Source organism: Microtus pennsylvanicus, chromosome 4, assembly GCF_037038515.1.
Source record: "Microtus pennsylvanicus isolate mMicPen1 chromosome 4, mMicPen1.hap1, whole genome shotgun sequence".
In the NCBI taxonomy this organism is placed as follows: Eukaryota; Metazoa; Chordata; class Mammalia; order Rodentia; family Cricetidae; genus Microtus; species Microtus pennsylvanicus.
This window is the reverse complement of record NC_134582.1, coordinates 84,005,300-84,028,084: the sequence shown is the minus strand read 5'-3', so window position 1 is coordinate 84,028,084 and position 22,785 is coordinate 84,005,300. Positions and strand designations below refer to the sequence as shown.

Here is a 22,785-nt window from a genome sequence, read left to right as displayed (position 1 = left end):
TAAGTACCTGAAGGTTCCTTCGGTTTGGCTTTTCTGATTTTTCAGTTTCTCCAAGCGCCTACCCTGCTGTCCTGCAACAAGGGAGAGAGTTCTGCAGCCTGAAGCTCCAGGTGCAGCCTCGCCGTCAGCTTGAGGCGTCCTGCTGCACGCAGCATTCTGGGTATTGTAGTTCCTCCATCTCTAGAGCTGCGTGGGTCGTGTAGTGCGCGCGCGTCATCCCGGCCGGTGTACTTCCGCATCCTGCGGTCGTCACCTGTGCCTGTGGACTGTCCTCCAGCGGTTCTGGCGAGCGAGCAGGACGACCCTGGCTTCTGCAAATCTTTCCAGGAGGAGAAGAGCCTATAGAGCTGGCGTGGGACACCCACAAGGTTCAGGCTTCAGCGTCTGTTTGCGTCCTCGATGCGTGGAGTCTTCGGGAGTGGAATCAGCTGCGTTGCCCATCTCGGAGGAGGGTCTCGGTGAAGACCCTCGGGTGGGGAGGGGGCCACGTGGGAATGGGATTTGGGGTTCAGTACTTTGTCCAAGACAAGCTGCAGGTTAGTCTGGCCCACGATCTGCTTCCCAGGCTGCACTATAGGTGTGTCCCCTGTGTTTGGGCACTGTTTGGGAGACTGGATCTGGAGCGTCCAGACATCGTCCCTCCACTCCCACCCGCCAGTGAGACTGAGAAGTGAGGGGTAGGAGCCATTCTCCACAGGAACAAACATACGAACTGGTGAGGACGGGACTCTTGGGGACTCTTAGTCTTGAGGAGCTGCTCCAACCAACATCTGGAAATACAGCTCGCTCACTGGGACCCAGGTTAGTGCCCGAGGAATGCCTTTGGGGAAAACATAAAAATTGCCTGATTGAAGGGAACGATAAAGACCAGGAGACGGGGCCAGTACTGAAGCATGAAGCCGTGGTGTGTGCCAAGGCTTGTGTGTTTGTGTGTGGGGGAGGGCGGGGGTTGACCCCTGTACATGCGGGCTTCAGACTTTGTGCGGTTCCCACGAGTTTGGGACCTTCCAAAAGCCTGGAGTGCGGCAAAGGGATAGGACTTTCCCCATGACCCAGGACTTCTTGGCTGACTCCACGATCCTGGAGATGTGCCCAGGTCTTTTTTTTTTCTTTTCTTTTTAGATCTTTGAACTATCCATACAATTCATTTTGATCATATTCAACAGCCAAAATTCTTCCCAGACCCATCTGCTCTCTCTACTCACCCATCTTTGTGTCCTTTTTCTTTCTTTCTGTTTTAAAACCCATTAAGACTAATTTGTGCCGCCCAAATACTCCCATATATTCCACTGGATTGTGTATTGGCTATATATATACTCTTAGAGAAAACTGTCTCTTCCTCTCCCAGCAGCCAAACATTGCCAGTAGTTCCATACTAGGGGTGGGTGCCGACCTCCCATCTCCATGCCGAGATCTGCTCTAACTTGGGTTTGCACAGGGTTTGTGCATGGTGTGGTACCTGCTGTGAGTTCTGCCAGAAGACATTGTTTCCGTGGAGTCACCCACCATCTCTGGCTCTTACGCTCTTTCTGCTACTTCTTCCTCAATGATTCCTGAGCCTAGGCTGGGGGTTTGTAATATATGTGTGTTCTTGTTAGGGCTGAACAGTCTGCAGTTTCTTATTCTTGGCCAGTTGTGGGTCTTTCTGTTAATCATTATCTATTGCAAAGAGAAGTGTCTCAAATGAGGGTGGAGAGAAGGTATTAATCTATGGGTAAACCAATAAGTCATCAGGAATTGGTTTAATACTATGTCCATTTAGCAAAATAATGGTATTAGGTGAGCCTCTAGGAACTATTGCATGTCTGATAGGCTCTTGTCCTGATAACCGGTATAGGTTTCAGCTCTTGGAGCCACACTTAAATCCAAGTAGAAAGTGGTTGGTTGCTCCCATGATGGTTTTGCCACTACTGCACCAGGGACCTATCTGCGTATCTTGGCAGGCCAGTCATTATTGTAGTTTGCAGGGCTCATAGCTAGGTGCGATTGATGATGGCAGCCTGCATAGCACTTTTTAGCAGTTGAAAATTAGCCAACAGAGGTGAAGTTTCCAGGCCAGCACCAGCTTGATTTCTTCATGTTTTATGACTCAAATATGTGGTGTCTTACCATCAAGTTCTGAAGGTTAACCAAGAGTAGTGGTAATTCCTGTAATGTTTTTTTGGGGGGGTACCTTTGGGGCCTCGCTGGCTAACAACTCCAAAAGAGGTAACCCATTCCTAGCAATGGGCTTTTTGTTAGTCTCTGGTATCTACTGATATTGATATAGAAATGATATAGATATTCATTTCTAACACACACTATATATTTCTATCAAAAAATACTTAGTGTTATGTATCCCTCTCCCCCAGGATTTATTATTTTTCACTTTACAATATGAAAACATTGCTGTCATTCCCAAAAGTATAACAGCTCTAAAGTTTCATGGATTCATAACCTACATATATCACTTGTAAATGAGCAGATTATCCTTCACCCAGATCTCCCCTCAAAGTGTGGATTTCTTCGGAACTGGCTCCTTTTTGGAGCCTATGCCAGAGCCTGTTTGTGAGTCCAGTTGCTCCTGCACCCCTCGGCAAGTACCAGTTCTGGTTTGTCTCTTCCGAATCACTGAACAAGGCTGTTGTAGAACGCTACCCCCTGAGTATAACCGTCACCATCTTCATCAGTTTGGGCTACTTGGAACAGTCATTTGGCTCAGTTTATGGGGAGGGATTTCTAAGTTTGCTTGCCCCGCCTCCAGTGCAACGCTGTCCTGATGACTGCTTTGTAAGTTGTGAATGCTGGCAGCGTTTGGTCTCGTTCTTCTGAAGCATATTAACTCTTTTGTGTCTTTCGTATTTTCCTGTGAATTTTAGACTTTAAACATATCTACAAATTAATTTCCCAGGGTTTTGATGGGGATGTCTTTGTATCTGTGGCCCAGGTTGGGGAGAATTGATGCCTTAAAAATGCCGAGTTTTCCCACTTTAATTTATTCTTCATTTATTTTGATCTTTCATTTCTTTCAACAAAGTTTTGTAGTTTTCCTCATAGCCATCTCAAAATTAAAAATTATGCTTAATATTACTATGTTTGGATGTTATTGTAAATGTTGTTCTGTTTTAATCACAAATTCCAGTGGTTCATTGCTAGTGTATAGGAAAGTAATATTTATTTTATTAGTAACTTTGTGTCTATTAGTTAAAATAACCTGCTTTAGGAGTTTTTCTTGATTTTGTGGGTTATTTCTCCACAAACACTCATGCCATCTTTAGATGAGGTCAGAGTTTGTTTTTCACTGACTGCTTAAAATAATTCTCTTATTAGGTCCACATGTTACACTTGATTGACATGTCTTTTTTGTTTGTTTGTTTTTTTTGTTTTTTTGAGATGGTTTCTCTGTAGCTTTGAAGCCTATCCTGGAACTAGCTCTTGTAGACCAGGCTGGCTTTGAACTCACAGAGATCCGCCTGCCTCTGCCTCCCCAAAGGCATGTGCCACCACCGCCCGGCCTTGTCATGTCTTAAGTACTTTCTTTATTTCATAAAAGCTTCCCTCCCTGATATTTTAATACTTTTATTTGTTGAGGACATCATATTTATCAGTAATTATAAATATCAATTCATTATTCAGAACGTTTGGTTCTTACTGTTCTTTTCCTCTTAATCCCAAATGTCCTGATCTCACTTAATGATATTTATAGTTTTCTAATGTGTCTCACGCTCCATTTGTATTTAACTCTCGCTTGTTGTCTCTTTTTCTCATTCATGCGTGTAAGCCAGGATCCAGCCCAGGTCACATAGCTCATGTGAGGAACGATTTTCTCCTATCATTAATTGGGGAAAGAGCACCTTCTATTTCTTCCTTACACAGTCTGCTTATGAAGTCGACTTTCAATGTAGCAGGCAAAGGCTGATGACGAACTCTATACATTTCAAATCTTGGGATCCTCATCTTTGATTTGTGAGTGGGTGTATCCAGGGTCACGCGAGAAAAGATCAGGTTGTGCTCTGCTCTTGCTCTTCCCCAGACCTACGTTTTCTAATTCTGCCTTGGACTTCCTGGACGCTGTTCTTTAGCCTCGGGGCAGCGGCAGGGATGGAAGATGGACGGAAAGCTTCTGTTTTCAGTGCGCTGGGGAACTTCATTTCCCAGAGGGAGTGCTCGCAGATAGACACTCTGAGTTTACCCAGGAGCATGGAGGCCCCATTATTCAGCCAGAGATGGGGTTTGATTCATGACTGACTCAGACTTGTGGATTCTCTTCACTGGTTAAGAATGGGCTGCAGAGATGTCTCTGTCAGCCTGGCGACCTCACTTCTACAATATCCCTGTCTTCTACTGAACTCGGATATGAAGGGCCGTCTTCCTAAGTGCTTCTCTTTTCTTCTTCCCCAGATTGGACTCTGCGAGCAGGCTCTTGTCCAGAGAGTGTGTTCTAAGAGTGGGCGATGGCCCCAGGGCTCCTGACAACCAGAGACAAGGTAAGCTCTGCCGTTTCTCATGTCCCTCTTCTCTTTTCCTCTCTGCAGTCTTCCTTGTGGGTGTTTAGCAGTGCCTGCCCCCACCTGGGAGCTCTAACCTATCTTACCTGGAGCTTTCTATAAAATATCTTTGCTTCATTCATGCCCAAAACATTCACTAAGTAGCTAACGGTGATTGTCACATGGCTAACATAAAAATACAGGATATGTAGGCTTATGTACCCAGTGATTCCCAAGGTCTGAAAGCTGTATATGAAGGCTGCGCACACACACACAGTCAGCCTTGGCTGTCATTCTTCAGGAGCCGTCTGTTTCGTTCTCTCACTGGAATCTGGGGCTCACCGAATAGGTGGGACCGGCTGGCTGTATGCTCTGTGTGCTCCAGGGACCCCCATCTCCACTGCCCAGCGCTGAGCTTCCAGCACCTGGCTTTTTGCATGGATGCTGGGAGTCAAGCTCAGGAGCCTGTGGTTTCAAGGACAGCCCTTTGCCACAGCTGCCCTCCCAGGCTCCTGATTAGCTTTTGAAGGGGTTTGCAAACTGGAGAGTTAGCGGACACATTCTTTTAGGAGGCTTCTCAGGAAGCCTCGCCCTTCTCAAACCTCGGGACTGCAGGCTGTTCACTGTGTTGGAAGTTTATAGTCGCAGTAGCCTTTGAATGTGTTGGTTTCTCCGTGTACAGGTGAAGATTCTATACCTGCTGTCTATGTGGATAACTCATGAATAACTTTGGTTTTGTGGCCACCACGCTTTGTGTTTGAGCTTTTTTATATACACGCTCTTTAACTTACGATGGGACGATGTCCTGAGGAGCCCGTTATAACGTGAACGTACTGAGAGTAGAAAGTGGCTTTAATACACCTGCTCTACCAAGCCTAAGAGCTTAGCCTCACAGGGCACCATGGGGTACCAGTTACTTTACCTTGTGGTCACGTGGCTCATGAGGAGCTGCACTTCATTACTGTTGGCTAACACTGTACAAATGAAATACCATATATATGTGCTCAGGAAGAAATCAGAATCCAGAGAATAGTTTCTACTGCATGTAGCTTTTATACCACTGTAAAATTAAGAATATAGGTTGGATTGTTTTCGGTAGAGGAACCACCCATACTTAAAAATTGGGAGATTATGCTTAAAAGCCTGAATTGGGCTGGGGTGAAGGGTCAGCTGATAAAATTCTTGTCTTATAAGTGTGAGGACCTGCGTTTGATTCCCCAGAACCCATAAAGAAAATAAAAGAGTCAGGGGATGCTGGAGAAGTGGCTCAGAAAGGAAGAGCCTGAGCTGCCTGGCGGTGGTGGCGCAGGCCTTTAATTCCAGCACTCGGGAGGCAGAGGCAGGTGGATCTGTGAGTTCGAGGCCAGCCCAGTCTCCAAGAGCTATTTCCAGGACAGGCACCAAAGCGTCAGAGAAACTCTGTCTTGAAAAACCAAAAAACAAAACAAAAAACCAAAAAACATATCTAATCCACGCTACTCAGGAAGCTGAGGTAGGAGAGTGGGAAGTTGAGCTAGCAAGGACAGTGTAGCAAGAACCACTCCAAATACAAGAAAATGAAGAAGTTGAAGGATTCAGGCTTCTTGATTTAATGCCTTGCTATATAGCTGTAATAATTAACACTGTGGTTTTTTTTGAAGGTCTTGTGTATGCCTAGATCAATAGAGCAAAATAGGAAACCCTGCATTTCTAGGTTTCCGTGTACGGAACTGGATTCATATACGGAAGGAGTTGTCTCCAATATGCAAGAACAAGGCCTGTGCACTTCATGTTGTTGCACCAGGTCGCCGCAGTGTTACCGCCTTGGTTCTGGATAGTGACTTAAACTGCTTTTAGCCAGGTGGTTCATTTATGAGCAGGAATGTGTTTTTGTTACAGGCATTAATGGCCTTCCATGATGTGGCTGTGGCTTTCAACCAGACGGAGTGGGAACTGTTGAGTCCTGCACAGAGGATCCTCTACAGGGACGTGATGCTGGAGAATTATAGCCACCTGGTCTCCCTGGGTAAGGCCGCCATTATTTAGCTCTCAGAGTTTACCTGTGGGCATCTTAAACGTCTGTGTAGCAGCCAGTGTGTTCTCTTCTTCAGACTGTCCATATTTTGTAGTGAAGGTGTGTGTGTGTGTATGTGTGAGTGTGTGTGTCTGCAATGAGTGACAATGTATTTCTAGGCCTCTTTCTAGGCTACCCCTTCAAATATGGGAGGAGCTTTGTTTATTCAAGCCTCGGGTATGACCTGCTTTTGACCCAGGGTCCTCTGCCCTTGCTCATTCTTTCTCATTTTTCCCATCTGGGTGATATTCTTTCCCCATCTCTGCACTTCCCTTCTGGGTGTATGACATTTCTGCACTGGCCTGGAGTTCTGTTGTAGCTCTTAAGTCACTAGCCTAAAGGGGTCCTTGGTTTTGTTTCTTGTGACTAGGAATTGCATTTTCCAAACCCAAACTCATCACACAGCTGGAACAAGGGGCGGAACCCTGGAGAGATGGCAGTGAATGCCTTCTGGACCTTTGTCTGGGTAAGTGAAAGACGGGGCAGGCGATGAGGAGCTCAGCAGGCCAGGAAGGCATGCTAGAGGGAGCTTTCCTCCCAGGGCTCTAGGTAAGGCTATATAGCCCGCCCTCCCTCCCTCCCTCCCTCCCTCCCTCTCTTTCTGTCCTGCTCGCCAGGACAGGGCTCCCCTGGAGGTGTACCTCACTGGGCACCTGACTTCTCTGCTTGGGACCAGCAGCACATTTAGGGTTTCTTCTTGTGCTCTTGCCAGCCTCACTCTTGATCTTCAAGACAGTGCCTGCCCTTCCAGACTAACGAGGCTGCTCCTGCTGAATGCTCTTCAGTTTCTGTTCTTGCCTTGGCAGCTGCTGTATATCACACCCATCCTGTAGATTACCATAACTTTGTTTTCTTTGTGATGGCTTAATTAAGATTACAGTAAAATGTGAAGAACTGTAGCAGTCTGGCTGCCCTGTGGTCTAGGAGCTCATTTTCCACCAGGGGGCAGGCTTTGTCCACCAGGGGGCAGGCTCGTTCCTTCTCAGACTGATCTAGTCCATTGTCCACCAGGGGGCAGGCTCGTTCCTTCTCAGACTGATCTAGTCCATTGTCCACCAGGGGGCAGGCTCGTTCCTTCTTAGACTGGCCTACTTCTCTGCCTCCTTCTGGGTTCCTACCCCTGGGTCCTGCAGAATACCACATTACTTTGCATGTTTTGTAAATTTCTTCACTCATAGTCTGCACCCCCAGTTCCTGACAATCAAATACTGTCACTCTGTGCTTTTATAACACTTGTGGAAGTGTGCAGGAATCCTAGCTAGGACTGAAGTAGCTGGTTCACACACATTTGTAACTTGGAACTGATTAGATAAGCAGATTGTGTCTGAAGCTGGTAAGAGCATGTACTTCAGTGGCAGTGTGAGTATCCTTTTGACACATCCTTACCAACATTTGGTATTGTCTGACTTCACTTCCTCATCTTTCTGGACTCTCTTGGGGTTTTAGGTGGCTAATATGAGCATCTTCTCTTGCGATCTGTGCCCTCTTCTGGGAAAGACTTGACTACTTTAGACATTTGCCCACTTTTCAGTTAAATTTTTTTCTCTTTTGTTATTGATTACAATTATAGAATTTCTCTAAAACATTTAGGTATTTAATCAAACCCAATGAATAGTCATATAATTTAATATGAATATTAGAATGTACGGGCAAATTTTTGCCCGCTTTATCTTTTTTCATGAATTTATTTTCACTTTACTGGCATTTAAAAATGATTCTGAGTCAGGATCTCACTGTGTAGCCCTGGCTGGCCCAGAACTCCTCATGTAGACCAAGCTAACTCCGTGCTCACAGAGATCCGCCTGTTTCTGTCTCCTGAGTCCTGAGATTGAAGGTGAGCACTACCATGCTCTTGTGTTTACTTTTTTCCTTCTAAATAAACCATATGGGGGATGTTATGCTTTATATCAAACTCTGACTTGGTAAAAACGAACTTTATCATCTGAAGTATATTAACATATACTATAAAATACTATTAAGATATGAATATTAAGAAATAGGGCGTGTTTTAAGGTAAACTATTAGAAGTCAAAATCAATGCGCTGTGTTAGAACTGACACAGGGAGCACACCCCTCCTTCCCAGACTTCCTGTACACCTTACCACAACTTCTGCTTTCCAAACTCCTTGTCTTCCTTTTCCTTTCTTTCAAAAAAGCAAACTATTTTCTTACTTCTTTGAAAATTTCATGCACACATACAATGGATTTTGATCATATTCTCCCCATTCCTCTCTCCTCACTCCTTCCAGATCTCTCCGAGTCAGGACATTTCCCAACTTCATGCCCTCTTTTCCTTCCCTTTTAAATATAGCTCAGCAAGTCCTGTTTGTGTTGCCCATGTATGCCCGGGTACGAGACCACCCACTAGAGTGTGGTAGACCCACCAGGACTATAGCCTTAAAGGAAGCTGACTCTCCCTCCCCCAGAAGCCAGCAACTGCCAGTACCATCTCCTCCTTTCTAATCTGTTCCCGATTATAGATTTTTTGAATTTTCTAGAACTTATGTTAATTATTTCATACATGATATAACTGTTTTCTACACTTAGCATAATTACTTCCAACCTTATACATATGGTGTATGTCAATAACTTATTTTTATTGGCGAGTAGAATTACTTTATATTGCTATATCATAACTTACTTAACTACTTACTTGTATTTTAGTGTTTAGCATAAATAGGGTGCATATTTCTTAAAATGACATTAAATAGTACCTAGAATCTAAACCATTTGGTATAGAATAAAAAATATCACCCATCATAGGAAGAGCCAGGAAATTACAACTTGAAGATGGCAATGAGCTGATGAAGTGGGGGTCATCAGATTAGATTTCAGGGCCTGTAGATGCAGCACTGTGAATTTAGCACTGGACTGAGGAAGGAGGATGGCAGGTTCAAGGTCAACCTGGACAACTGTGAGACTTTAAAAAGAAAATATAAAAAGAGAGCTGGGGGCATAGTTCATGAATAGAGCACTCGCCTAGCATGCACAAGGTCTTAGGTTTGATCCCTAATGGTGTAGGAGGTCCTTCTGTTTGTGCGTTGCTTTCATTGGTTAACGAATAAAGAAACTGCCTTGGCCTAGTTGATAGGGCAGAACTTAGGTAGGTGGGGAAGACAGAACTGAATGCTGGGAGGAAGAGAGGCGGAAGAAGAGAGAGGAACCATGGAGCCACCAGAGACAGACATGCTGAATCTTTTCTGGTAAGCCACTGCCACGTGGCGATACACAGATTAATAGAAATGGGTTAAATCAAGATGTGAGCCAATAAGAGGCTAGAACTAATGGGCCAAGCAGTGATTTAATTAATACAATTTCTGTGTGGTTATTTTGGGTCTAAGCTAGCTGGGCGGCCGGGACAAACAAGCGGGCCCTCCTCCAACACGCTAGTACTGAATAAAAAGCATCCCAAGGATTTTCAACCTGTTAAACATGCTCTTGAAATAAAAGTATAAAATATCAGTAAAGAATTATTTTATATAAAAAATAAATTTGCATTTGTGTTACTGAAATATACAAGAGAAAATGTGAACTCATTGAATGGGCCTCACTATAGAGTTGGAGTGACAAATGGAATCTGTGAACTTGTTTTATGTGTTGAGACAGGGTCTCACTCTGTAGCCCTGTCTAGCTTTGCTCTCATAGGGATCCACTTGCCTCTGCCTTCTGAATGGTAGGATTAAATATGTTCACCATGACATCCAAGTGGAATCAGTGAACTTGATTCCAGAACAATAAAATATCATAAATCTGAACAAAGAAACAAAATAAACTGAAAAAAGAATGATTTCAGAGACTTCTGGTATAAAAGCCAAGAAAACAGTATTTATGTCATCAGAATACAAAAGGATAATGAAAAATATTTGAGAAAATCATGGTTGAAAACTTCTTAAACTTTGTAAAAAAATATAAACATGTAGATACAAGAAGCCATAGAAACATTAAATAAACATATATACATAAACACTAATTCACATGATAATTACAATTCTGGAAACTAAAAAAAAAAAAAAGGGTAAAAATCTGGAAGACAGCCAGTGAGGAAAAAAATGTCTTTCTTACAGAGGGTTTTTCATGTAAACTAATTAGGCCAATGAGGACATGGCAAGAATCTTCTTCAAGTGCTGAAAGGATTATAAATTCTATACCTAGCAAAACTATCCCGAGGAGTGAAGGAAATCGGTACATTGATACTAATGGAAATAAAGAACCTGGGACACGTACCATGTCGATCTATAGGTAAGGAAATTCTTCAAAGAGAAGAAAATGGTAAAAGAAGATCCTTCTCTCATCCATAAGACCAAAAACCAACCAAACAAACCCCAAAATAACAGCAGCAAAAAACAATTAAAAATAAGAGAATTCCTAGAGCAGGGGGTTAGAAAAAAGAAAAAAAAATAAAGAGAAAAAAGGGCACCACAGCTTTACATATAGAATTTTAGAAGCTTTACTTACAAAATTTTTGCAGTCATATTGATGATTAACTCATAAATTTTTACCTTAAAAAAAAAAAAGGTATGACAAACAAGAGTGTGGGAGCTAAGGAGGTGTAAATCAAGGTGATCTTTCTGTTCTTCAAGTGGTGAATGTTGACAGGAATGCTGTGATCTTTCCCACGTGGACTTTTCTTTGTGCCTTATGTGTTAGGGTTAGGATATTTCTATTCTACCCCAAGGTAGAATGGCAAGTGATAGACAAGTAAATCACAAAGCAGGAAGACAAATACCATTAATGCCTAAGGCTCATAAATAATCCTCTTGGGCTTGTTCTGCTCTCAGGCTCACAGGGGCAATGGCCAGGCCCCCCACCCACTTGAGGCAGGGGTTCCATTCCTAGAATTCTGCTAAGCCCCATCCCATGCCATCCGCCGGGAGTCGAGTGCCCTCCCAGAACCACTGCTGTACCCTTGAAGCCACGAGTGGCGGTCCGACTACCCACTTAGCTGTGGGCTTCACATCTGTGATAGAAGTGTGGGGTCGCTCTCCCCTTTTTGAAGCCCAGTGCATGTTTACATCAGAATAGCTCTGCTAAAAATTAAATACTAAAGGACCAGGTTAATAAATGAGCTGAACAGACAGTTCTCAAAAAGAAGAAGTGCAAGTGAACACTGAATGTGTGAAGCAGTGTCCAACACCAGGGAGCTGGAAAATAAAGCTGCTTTGAGATTCTGTCTCACTCCCATCAGAATGGTTATCGTCAGTAAAAACACCCCCTCCCCAGCAAATTCAAGTGAGGAGGTGGGCAAAAAGAATTCTACACATTGCCAGTGAGAACATAAACACAGGAGCTTCTGTGGAAATCAGTATGCCATGCCTCAAGAAGCTAAAAATAGAACCATTGTATGACTCGGCTCTGTTACTCTCAGGTGTATACCGAGAGAGTCTGCAGGCAAGTGAACACAGCTGGGAATCACGTTCAACAGAAGACGCCAGAGTTCACAGACAAATAGTGTGTGCCTTCTCCTCATAGATGGAACCTAAAGTTCTCTCTCTCTCTCTCTCTCTCTCTCTCTCTCTCTCTCTCTCTCTCTCTCCATCAGAAAACTTTACAGGGTATCAGTCATAAAGGTGGGGAGGACACTTGAACGAAGTAGAAACTAGAGAAGGTAATGGAACATACGTAATAAGAAAGAAGTTGGAAGAAAGAAGCAGCTAGAGGGGCAGAGGGAAGTTCATGGGGAAGAAAGGAGAGGGTGTGATGACATATGTAGGAAGATGCCATGACGAAAAACCCTAACCTAAGAAGTCTGTAATACTACAGAAGTTCTTCTACCCAGAGCCGTAGGTTCCAGGAAGCACGACAGCCTTCCTTCACTTTATTCTGCTCCCTGCTCTCTTGGCTCCAAGTGCTTGTTTCTGGCACTGTAATCCCACGTCTGTTCAGACTTCTGCAATTATGCATAGTTATATGGTGCATAAAAGGCTGTTTAGCGACGCTCTTAGTGTTCTCTTTCGGACAGGCTTTCTCACCTGCCCAGTATGCATAACCAGAATTTTCCTTTTTTTCTTAACAATTCTACTAATTTCTTCCTGCATTTTCCATTAAGTGGTAAGGACAATCCAAGCTGCAACTTCAATACTTGGATCAGAAATCTCTGCTAACCATTTTACTGCACCTAAGCGCTATTTTTCCCCAAACACTGGAGTACAGTTAGAAACTTGTTTTCCGTATTTCCTCCCAGTGACTCCCTTTAGTGGCAGTCTAGGCCTTTTTAGTGCATACATGACAACTTTCCTAGCCAGTCACCCAGTTCTGAAGCAACTGTTATGTTTTACAGTCTGGAAGGCCAGGAGGAACAGCGTTAGTGATTGTCAAGAAGAGTCTGTTCGACTAGCTCACTGAATGGATTTCTTAGGAGAAATAACAGTGGGACGTACGTGGACTTAGGTGCTAGGAAGGGAGCCTCATGATACCCTTCTCCTTTGGCCATTTATTCTCTAATACATTTTTTTTTTTTTTACATCCTGGCCACAGTTTCTCCTTCCCCTCTCCTCGCAGTTCCTCCCCCCTCACTCCCTCTTTGTTTCTGTTTAGGAAAGGGCTGGTCTCCCATGAGCATCAACAAAACATGACTTATCAAGTTGCAGTAAGACTAAGCACCTCCTCATGTAATAAGGCTGGACAATATGAGGAGTAGGGTCCCGAAAGTCTGCAAAAGAGTCGGAGACAGTTCCCACTGTTAGGAGTCCCACAAGAGGACCAAGCTACACAACTGTAACATCTATGTGTAGTGCCCAGATCAGTCCCATGCAGGCTCCCTGGTTGTCGGTTGGGTCTCTCTGAACCCCTATGAGCCCTGGTTACTTGATTCTGTGGGTTTTCTTGTGGTGTCCTTGACCTCTCTGGATGTCAAACTGTTATTTTAGATCAGATCAAACGAATCACTGATGCGGATCAGGGCTCCGGAAACATCTCTGGTCAAAGGTTCTGCAGTATGTATTGTAGCCTCTGTGGATATGCTCCTTGTAATGACTGCTCTTTGGTACTGGACTGTGCAAGGAGATGTAAGTGGTGCATTAATGATTGGCGGTGATCCAACAGCAGTCTAGAAGACAGTCGGCAGACCTACTGTCGATGGCTCATGAAACATGTCACACTTTGTGTTGGTCAGAAAGAATCAGGCAGGTCTAGAAAGGCTGGTCGTGATGAGTCCTCAATCAGAACGCATAGGATTTTATAATCAGCTCCAATAGACAAGACCCAATCGTGATGGCACAGGTGTGCTGACTTGTTATCTCCTAAGCAAGCACTGTTATTAGAGGGAGGCATTTCTTTTTTATGACTTGAAGAAAATCCAAGAAAGTCTTGGATTAATTAGGTCACCGGGAGCCATATTTCTTTAAGGGGTAGCAGGTCTAGGCCATGGTGCCCCACTTCACTGCCAAAACACACTGTGTTTGCTGAAAAGAAAACCCAGTTCGTTCCCTGTTCGCTTATGGGGTGAGGGAGCACTCAGTTTAGTATCACACAGGGGTCCCTAAGCTTATTTCAATCTGCCTCTCTCATCTGGGGAAACCAAATTTGTCACTTTCTTTCAGAAGAAAGAAGAAACAGCTCATTGAGTAAAAACAAGTATTTGTGCATGTTCGTGCCCCTATTAGCGGCTCTAATTGCAGTAGTTTATAGAGCTGACAATGCCCATGAAGCTTTTCAGGGTTTTAGTTTCCTGACGTTCAGAGCTGTGTGAAGGCTGTTTGTGAAGGGAGTGTGTGGGCGTCTGAGGAATTACAGTTGGGGAAATGTTACTACCCACCGGCATCTCGGAATCTGACCAATGCTTTCTCTCTAGCAGAACCCAGGACAGAATTAGAGCCCGGTCTCTCCTGCCCGATATCCTTTGCTAGTCCCGACGTCCTCAGAGTGTGTGTGCTGAGTGAACAGCCCCCTCAGACTTTCCCAAGCCCGCCAGCAGGCAGCAACCTCCAGCCGGAAGCTCCTGGCTGTTGTATCAGTGAACGAGATGAAGAGGGGGCCAGCAGTGATGCTCTGCTGCAGAGGGCGAGTCCAACCGAGATCCTGCAGACGCTGTTTAGCCCGTGTCAAGGTCAGGCAGTGTACTGGGTGGAAGAAGGCAGCAGGAAACTAACAGACCTTGACGCGGCCCCAGGAGGCATCCCCGAGAAGGCAGGCACAGTATTGAAGGGGTCCGACGGGTCAGAATCTGGAGCAGTTCTTCAGGGAGATTTTCCTCCAGGGCTTCCCGATGCCACCAGCCTTTTCAGCCCTCGGAAGCATCATGACTATCCTGACTGCGGAACAGGCTTTTGCCAGAGGTCAGATCTCATGAAGCCCCAGGGGATGCAGGGAGGCGAGAAGCCTTACTTGTGCGCTGAGTGTGGGCACCAGTTTACTCTGAAGGCTTCTCTCACGGTCCATCAGAGGAAACACTCGGGAGAGAAGCCGTATGTGTGTGGGGAGTGTGGGCGAGGTTTCATGTATTTATCCTCTCTCAACAACCACAAGAAGATCATTCACTCCGGAGAGAGACCCCTTGTATGTCCGGAGTGTGGGCGAGGCTTCCGCCAGAAGGTGGACCTCCTCCTTCATCAGAGGACTCACCTGGACAAAAAGCCCTTCGTGTGCCCGGAGTGCGGGAGAGGCTTTTGCCGAAAGGCCTCGCTGTTGCAACACAGGTGGAGCTCCCACTCTGACGACAACCCCTTCATCTGCTCCGTGTGTGGCCGTGGCTTCCGACTGCTCTCCAGGCTGCTCACGCATCAGATCACACACTCTGGGGAGAAGCCCTATGTTTGTGCTGAGTGCGGGCAACGCTTTGGCCAAAAGGGCACGCTCATCCGACACCAGAAGACACACACCGGGGAGAAACCTCACGTGTGTCGCCAGTGTGGCTGGAGTTTCACCCAGAAGGTCAACCTCATCAGGCACCAGAGGATCCACACCGAGGAGAAGCCTTACCTGTGCCCCGAGTGTGGGCGAGCCTTTGAATTCAAGTCCCTGCTCACCCGACACCAGAAGACACACATGGGGGAGAAGCCGTATGTGTGCTCCCACTGCGGCAGGGGTTTCAGCCAGAAGTTCAACCTCATCGGGCACCAGAGAATTCACACGGGGGAGCTCCCTTTTCTGTGCCCTGAGTGTGGGCGTGGTTTTGTAAAGGAGGCCACGCTGATCAGACACCAGAGGACCCACGCAGGGTGGCAGAAGCCTTACCAGTGTCCCGAGTGTGGGCGAGCCTTTGAATTCAAATCACTGCTCACCAGACACCAGAAGATACACACAGGGGAGAAGCCGTATGTGTGCCCCCAGTGCGGCAGGGGTTTCAGTCAGAAGTTCAACCTCATCGGGCACCAGAGGACACACACAGGGGAGAAGCCCTACGTGTGTGCGCAGTGTGGCCGGAGCTTCAGGCAGAAGTTCAACCTCATCAGGCACCAGAGGATCCATACGGGAGAGAAACCTTACCTGTGCGCCGAGTGTGGGCATGAGTTTCGAAAGAAGGTCTCTCTCATCAGACACCAGAGGACCCACGGAGAGGAGAAGCCCTACCGGTGCTCCGAGTGTGAACGGGCATTTGAGTTTAAGTCGCTCCTCATCAGGCACGAGAAGACGCACACGGGAGAGAAGCCCTATGTGTGTGCCCAGTGTGGCAAGGCTTTTAGCCAGAAGTTCAACCTCATTGGGCACCAGAGGAGCCATACTGGGGAGAAGCCTTACCTGTGCCCCCAGTGCGGGCGCGCGTTTGCCTTTAAGTATCTTCTCACCCGACACCAGAGGAGACATTCTAAGTAGGCGCTTTACGTGAACAGCGTGTGTGTTTGGGGGGACTGGATGGAATGCCAGACCGCTCTGACTGGAGGACTCAGTCCAGTCCATAGAGAAGCCATTTGGGTGTGGCTTTGGCTTTAACTCTGCCCTCATTGTAGACCCACTCTGGGAAGAAGCCCTACAAATGCAGGGATTGCGGTGGGGTGGGGGTGCGGCAGGTGCAGGCTTCAGCCAGACGTTTCACCCCCGCAGACATAAGGGGGACCATGTGGCTGGCTATCAACTCCTAGCTTGAGAGGTGTTTGCCTGTCCTGTTCCTTTCCCCAAGAGCATGAAGCTGGCAGAAATCACTAATGAAGGTTCCATTTTTTTTTTCCTGAAATGGAACGAGGGAAAGAAAGCCCTTGCTTGTTCGTGAAATCACTGGTTTATGATTTACTTTCCTCAGTAAGTAAATTTTCTGGGCTCCCTAACAAAATACCCCAGACGGTATGATTTAGGCAAAAGAGTGAGGTACGTTGCCATGTATGTGGAGCCTGGGAGCCCTCTCAGACTGGCTCAGGTGTGGCTCCGGCCTCACCTCTCTTTAGCGATGGATGAACAGCTTCCGGTTGTGTTTGAATATGCTTTCCTGGTACCTGTTCCTCCCAGACAGGGCCACACCAGAGGACCTTGTTCAACTTCGGTTGCTTCTTTAAATGTCCTACATCAAGGTACATCCCATCAGAGGTCAGGCATCAATCAGTATTCACACTGGGGGAGTGTGACTCAGCCGACAGCTAGCTCTCCCTGCAGCACCAGAGTTGGTGTTTGCACATACAAAATACAAACCGTATTCACAGCATCCCCAGACCTCAAAGCCTTAGCTCACTGAAAATCTCTAATATAAATAGCTCAGTCAAGTCTGGGTGAGGCTTTAAGTCCAGTCCACCTGCAAACCATATTTCTGTCTGCAGTTCTATGAAATCCAAGAATGTGCTTCCAAATTCCAATGGCCAGACAGATACAGGTTAGATATTCTTTATTTTATTGTTTTTATTGAGCTATACATTTTTCTTATTCCAAAGGGGAAATGTTGGAAAGACCTGAGGAGTGATGGTCCCAGTGTCAGGTACAAGCCTAGCAGGGCAAAGTCTATGGGACCTTGAGTCTCAAGAATAACATTTGACTCAGTGTTCTGTCCCCTGGCGCACAGGGATGACAATTAATATTGTTTCCCTAGGCCTGAGCCATGGAGTGTGAGCCGTGGACCCTGAGGAGACGTATTTGACCTCACTCCAGACCTGTTCTTTCTGACCTCTGGTCAGAGTAGCAGCCCTAATTTATGAATTCTACTTGAAACCACATTTTCCCCCATTTTCCTCTGCGTTTCTTTTTTTTTTTTCCCCTTCCTCTTCCTTTTTCTGTGTATGCATTTATGTACCAGGCTGGCCTTGAACTCACAGAGATCCGCCTGCCTCTACCTCCCCAGTGCTGGGATTAAGGGCCATCACACCAAGCTCTTCCCTTTTCTTCAAGATGAGCACATGCTCACAGCTTGGAGCTCCACTATTGTTTTCTTTAGAATCTCAGAAGCCCTAAAGTCTGTCTTCATTTTGCCCCAACCTCTTTCCTTGTCCACAAAGGCTAGAAAGTGCTGGGTAAGGTGGCTAATTGTCTGTGGTTCACATTAAACACTAATCTCTTTAGAAAATGGTTTCCAGCCATCTACTCTTTCCTCCAAAACACACTTCATGGCTTAAAAAAAACCTATATGTATAAGGGGAAATTTTTCCAAAATTTAAAGTTCTAAATATGTTTTGCTCAACAATATCCTCAGTTTGTCTGTGTCTTCATGCTTTGCTGGAGGCAGCAAGGGCAAATAAGTTGATAGTTTGATCATCTGTGTAGAAATCTCATCTGAGCTTTTTGTACTTGCATTATTCAAAATACCTCCATATGGGGCCAACAAAATGGCTCACCAGGTAAAGGCATGTGCCACAGATGCCCGAGGACCCAGGTGTGATCCCTGGAATCCTCATAGAAGGAGAGAACCAACTCCACAAAATGACCTCTGACCTCCACTCGTTCTGTGGCAATGTGCACCCTCACTAATAGTGATAATAAACACTCCGTTCTACAGAACACTAGGATTTAATTAAGCCAAGTTCCTTGCCACTGTATAGCAAGGATACTAGTTTTTAATTCTCTAATTAATTTAATTAGCTGTGCCTGATTACTGAGACCTCATCAGGACCACCTCACACCTGCACCTCAAACGGGCCTAGCCGCCACATGTTTCATAGTTCCAAGACGCTAACACATTTTTTTTGGTTTGATAGGACAACACCCCACTCTTGGTTCTAAAGTCTGTATTAGCTAAGGTTACCATAGTACTTCCTTGTTCCTTCTCTTCCCTTTCCCCCTTCTTCCCCCAAAGCTTCCTACCCTTATTCTTTTGAAACAACTCTCATGTAGCCCAGGAAGTCCTTGAACTCAAGACTGGCCTTGAACCTGATCCTTTTACCTGTACTCCCTAAGGCTGGGTTAAAGTGCGTGCTGCTACGCTCAGCCTTCCCTGTCTTATAAGGACGCTTCATATTGGATTAGGGTGACACCTTATACATTTTGGGACCTCTTTATATGTCCTTTCTGCAAACACAGCTGTATCACCAGAGCTTTAATACACAGATTGGGCTTGCAGCGGGCCACAGTTCAACATAACAGTACCCCTCGACTTCTATAAAAGCTAACTAGCCATCAACTCCTGCCATAAGAGGTGTTCTTTAAAAATTTTTTTTTATTCATTTTACATACCAACCACAGTTCCCCTTCTCATCCTTCCTCCCGCTCCCCCCCCATCCCACCTCCTATCCACTTCTCTGAAATGCTAAGGCCTCCCATGGGTAGTCAACAAAGCAGGTCACATCACATTAAGGCAGGACCAAGCTCTTCCCCCTGCGTCAAGGCTGAACAAGGCATCCCACCATAGGGAATGGCTTCCAAAGAGCCAGCTCATGCACCAGGGATAGACCCTGGCCCCACTGCTAGGGGCCCCTCAAACAGACCAAGCTACACAACTCTCATCCACATGAGGACCTAGTCTGGTCCTGTGCAGGCTCCCCAGCTGTCAGGCTAGAGATCATGAGTTCCCTTGAGCTTGGGTCAGCTGTCTCTGGGTTTCCCCTCATGATCTTGACCCCCAATTGCTCATATAATCCCTCCTCCTCTGACTGGATTCCTAATGCTTGGGTGTGGATTCTGCATCTGCTTCATCAGTTACCAGATGAAGGTGCTATGATGACAGGGTATTCACGGACCTGATTACAGGGGAAGGCTAGTTCAGGCACGCTCTTCACTATTCCTAGAAGTCCTTGTGAATTCCTGGGAATTTCCCTAGCACCAGGTTTTTCCTTAACCCTGTAATGGCTCCCTCTATCAAGATACCTCTTTCATTGCTCTCCCACTTGGTCCTTCCCCCAACTCCCATGCGGTTCCCTCCTGTTTTCATCCCCCAACCCTTCCTCTTACTCCCACCCCACCGCCCCCAGTTCACCCATGAGATCTCATCTATTTCCCCTTCCCAAGGTGATCCATGCGTCCCATGAGAGGTGTTTTTGACTGCTCGTTTTTCTTCACAGTGGTGAAGACGACAGAAACCACGAGTAAATGCTCAGCTTTCCTAATGGGGAGGGAGGAGAGTTGCATTTCCTTGCCGCCCGTGAGGTAGCTGACTGCTTTTTACACCGCAGTCCTCTGTGCTTTATAACCTTTTCTTTAAATAAACTGGTTCTCTCCAACGCCGCGCAGCAGGTGTGGGCCGTGTTGTGATCTACTGTGGAGGATTCTGGGGCATTGACTTTCTTGGGAGCAACAGAGATTTTTGCTGCACAATTATTCTGGATTCTGTCTGTCAGTGAGTAGTATTGTCCCAAACCTCACTGTTGAGAAGGTTCTCCAGTGTTCGCCATTAGAGGGCTTATCACCACACGCGCAGCTCCCCATACACAGACTGAAAGGCATTTGTGTTTATTCTGTCTCTGCATCTCAAAGGCACGTCTTGTTGGGCTGTGCCCTTGTGTCCGTGATCTAGCACAGGGTGTCAGTCACACCCGTCAGTCACAAACTTCCTTAGTCCTCCAGCCAGGAGTTCCAGAGCTGAGGCTGCCCACCTTCTTCAGCCCATTTTCTCTAAACTTCAGAGCCTGAATACCTGTAATCCTGACTACTCTAGGATTGGCCCCAGCCGGGCCCCTTTGATGTTATATATTTACCATAGGGCCAGTCTCCCCGGGCCTCGGATCCTTTACTGGCTCCGGTGAGGTTACCCCAGAAACAAAAAGGATTTCAGTTTGGAGGAATCACCGTCTTGGGAGGATGGGCGAAGGACTGGTCAGTGGGTATTATTGGTCCCACCATGCACCTGGAGATGTCCACACTTCAGTGATATCCTTGTCAGCCTGAGCAGGGATGGCTAGGAATACCTGGGGACCAGGTCACCCTAACACATTTACCCCAAAGCCCCTTTGCCTCAGTTTCTCCAGTGACCTGATCTGAAAGTGATGTGTGTGTACATGTATGTGTGTGTGATGTGGAGTCATCTCACGTCAAAAGTTACAAAAATTGCATTTGAGAAATGGACATGAGCATATGTGTCAACCATTTACCTCGGTAGTTTTCTTTAAAATATTCATAAATTCATATAATGTATTTTGATCAAACCTACCCCCATTCCTTTCCCTGTAGCTCCTCCTCTATTCAGCAAGCTTTTCTTTCCCAACTTTATGTGCTTTCTGTCTTTCTAAAAGAAAGTTTAATAACCACCATTCTAGTTAGTTTTGTATTGCTATGATAAAACATCAGGACCAAAGGGAACTGCAGGAAGAGTTTATTTTGAGTTATGGCTCCAGAGGGTTATGAGCATCGACACCACTCTTGTTTATTATAGCATGTGAAATTAGAGTTGGAGCAAGAGAGAGAAATACAATGGGTGCAAACAGGAAAGGGAAAAGTCAAATTGTTCTTGTTTGTAGATGCTATGATTCTATTCTTCTACCAGAAGTGTCTGAGATCTGATAAACACTTTCAACAAAGTAGCAGGATACAAAGTCAATATAGAAGAAATCAGTAGCTTCTTATACACAAACAACAAACTCATTGGAAGAGAAGTCAGGAAAACAATCATATTTGCAATAACTTCATCAAAGGAAATGCCAAAGAGTAAAACAGAATAATAACGATTTTTTACAATGGAAACTATAAAGCACCGAATAAAGAAATCGGGAAACTATAAGAAAGCAAAAACCAAAAACAAAATCAAAAACAGAAAAAGAGAACCCTCCCATATTCTTAGTGTAGCAGAAAGATATTATTGAAATGGTCATATTGCCAGAATAATAGCAGATTCGAAGCAGTTCTCACCAAAATCCAAAGGACATTCTTCACAGAAATAGAAAAATCCTAAAATTTATATAGAAACACAAGAGACTGAATATCCAAAGCAAGGCTGAGCACAAAGGTCAATGCTGTCAGTATCCTAACACCTGACTTGGGACTGTACTACAAAGTCGTCTGAACAGAAACGGCATGCACTGACTGGGGCCAAGGGCATGAAGACCAATGGGGGAGAATGGGAGATTCAGGTGTAAGCCTCAGCATCTTCAGCTGTCTGGTTACTGACAGAAGGGCACAAAGGATACACTGGGAAACAAGACAACCTTTTAAACAAGCTATGCTGGAGAAACTGGAACCCTCTTGAGGTTTCTCCTCCTGTGGAAACGTCAACTCAGAGTGATCAAAGACTTTGATGTAAGATTCGAAATGGAAATTTACTGGGGAAAATACTTAAAAAACAAAACAAAACAAACTCCTCTACAGCTATTAGTGATTACTGTCATCCTGGACTCGTGCTCAGTGTTCCTCCCCAAATTACAAAGACAAACACAAGTGGAAAGAACCGAAGCCAAAATTATATAACGAGCAACTGCTCCATCACCAAAATGTGTAAAATGACAAGGGTGCTATTGTAGAACATGGTTCTTTAAGAGTGCCCCCTAAAGCGCTAAGCCGATTAACAGGACTCTAACGAATGAGTCTGGGGTTTTAAAGGAAAACACAAATAAATTGGACAATGGTACCAAGATGCAACGCTTTTCTCTCCCGGCGTCTGATTTATAAAGGACAAATCACACTATTTGGAAATACACCCCGATTTTAATTTTAAATGTGGCATAATTTAATAAAAGCTGGCTTAACTAATTAAAAATACTTCTAATTTGTCAAGTTCTCTGACAATCCATATTTAGATAAATGGACAAGGGTATCATAGCCCGCTTTCTCAGAGCTCTTGCTGGACTTATGTCGACAAAAAATTTCATATGGCTGTCTCAGACTTTCAGCTCCTGCTTTTGGGGATACATTCGCAGGCCTTTAATAGGGGAACTTCAGAATGTAACTGCTGCTGCATCGTAACGGCAGTGAAAGAACACAAAGTCCTCAGTAGAACACATTTTTTCTACTAGTCCTTCAGGGGCCATTGATGGCTAAAGAAACTCCATTTTA

General features: G+C 45.4%; 1 protein-coding gene across 2 annotated transcripts; it reads left to right on the top strand.

The window, feature by feature from the left end:
* The first annotated feature begins 224 nt into the window (after positions 1 to 224).
* Positions 225 to 22,506, top strand: Znf169 (zinc finger protein 169). Of its 2 annotated transcripts, none has more exons than XM_075969675.1 (5): positions 225 to 801; positions 4,381 to 4,466; positions 6,345 to 6,471; positions 6,890 to 6,985; positions 14,312 to 22,506. In XM_075969675.1, exons 2-5 carry the CDS (start codon positions 4,434 to 4,436, stop codon positions 16,267 to 16,269), a joined length of 2,214 nt encoding a protein of 737 aa, XP_075825790.1. In that variant the 5' UTR covers positions 225 to 801; positions 4,381 to 4,433; the 3' UTR covers positions 16,270 to 22,506. The 2 variants fall into 2 exon arrangements, with proteins under 2 accessions (XP_075825790.1, XP_075825789.1); XM_075969674.1 differs by having other exon boundaries at positions 228 to 801; positions 14,309 to 22,506.
* The last annotated feature ends 279 nt before the right edge of the window (positions 22,507 to 22,785 follow it).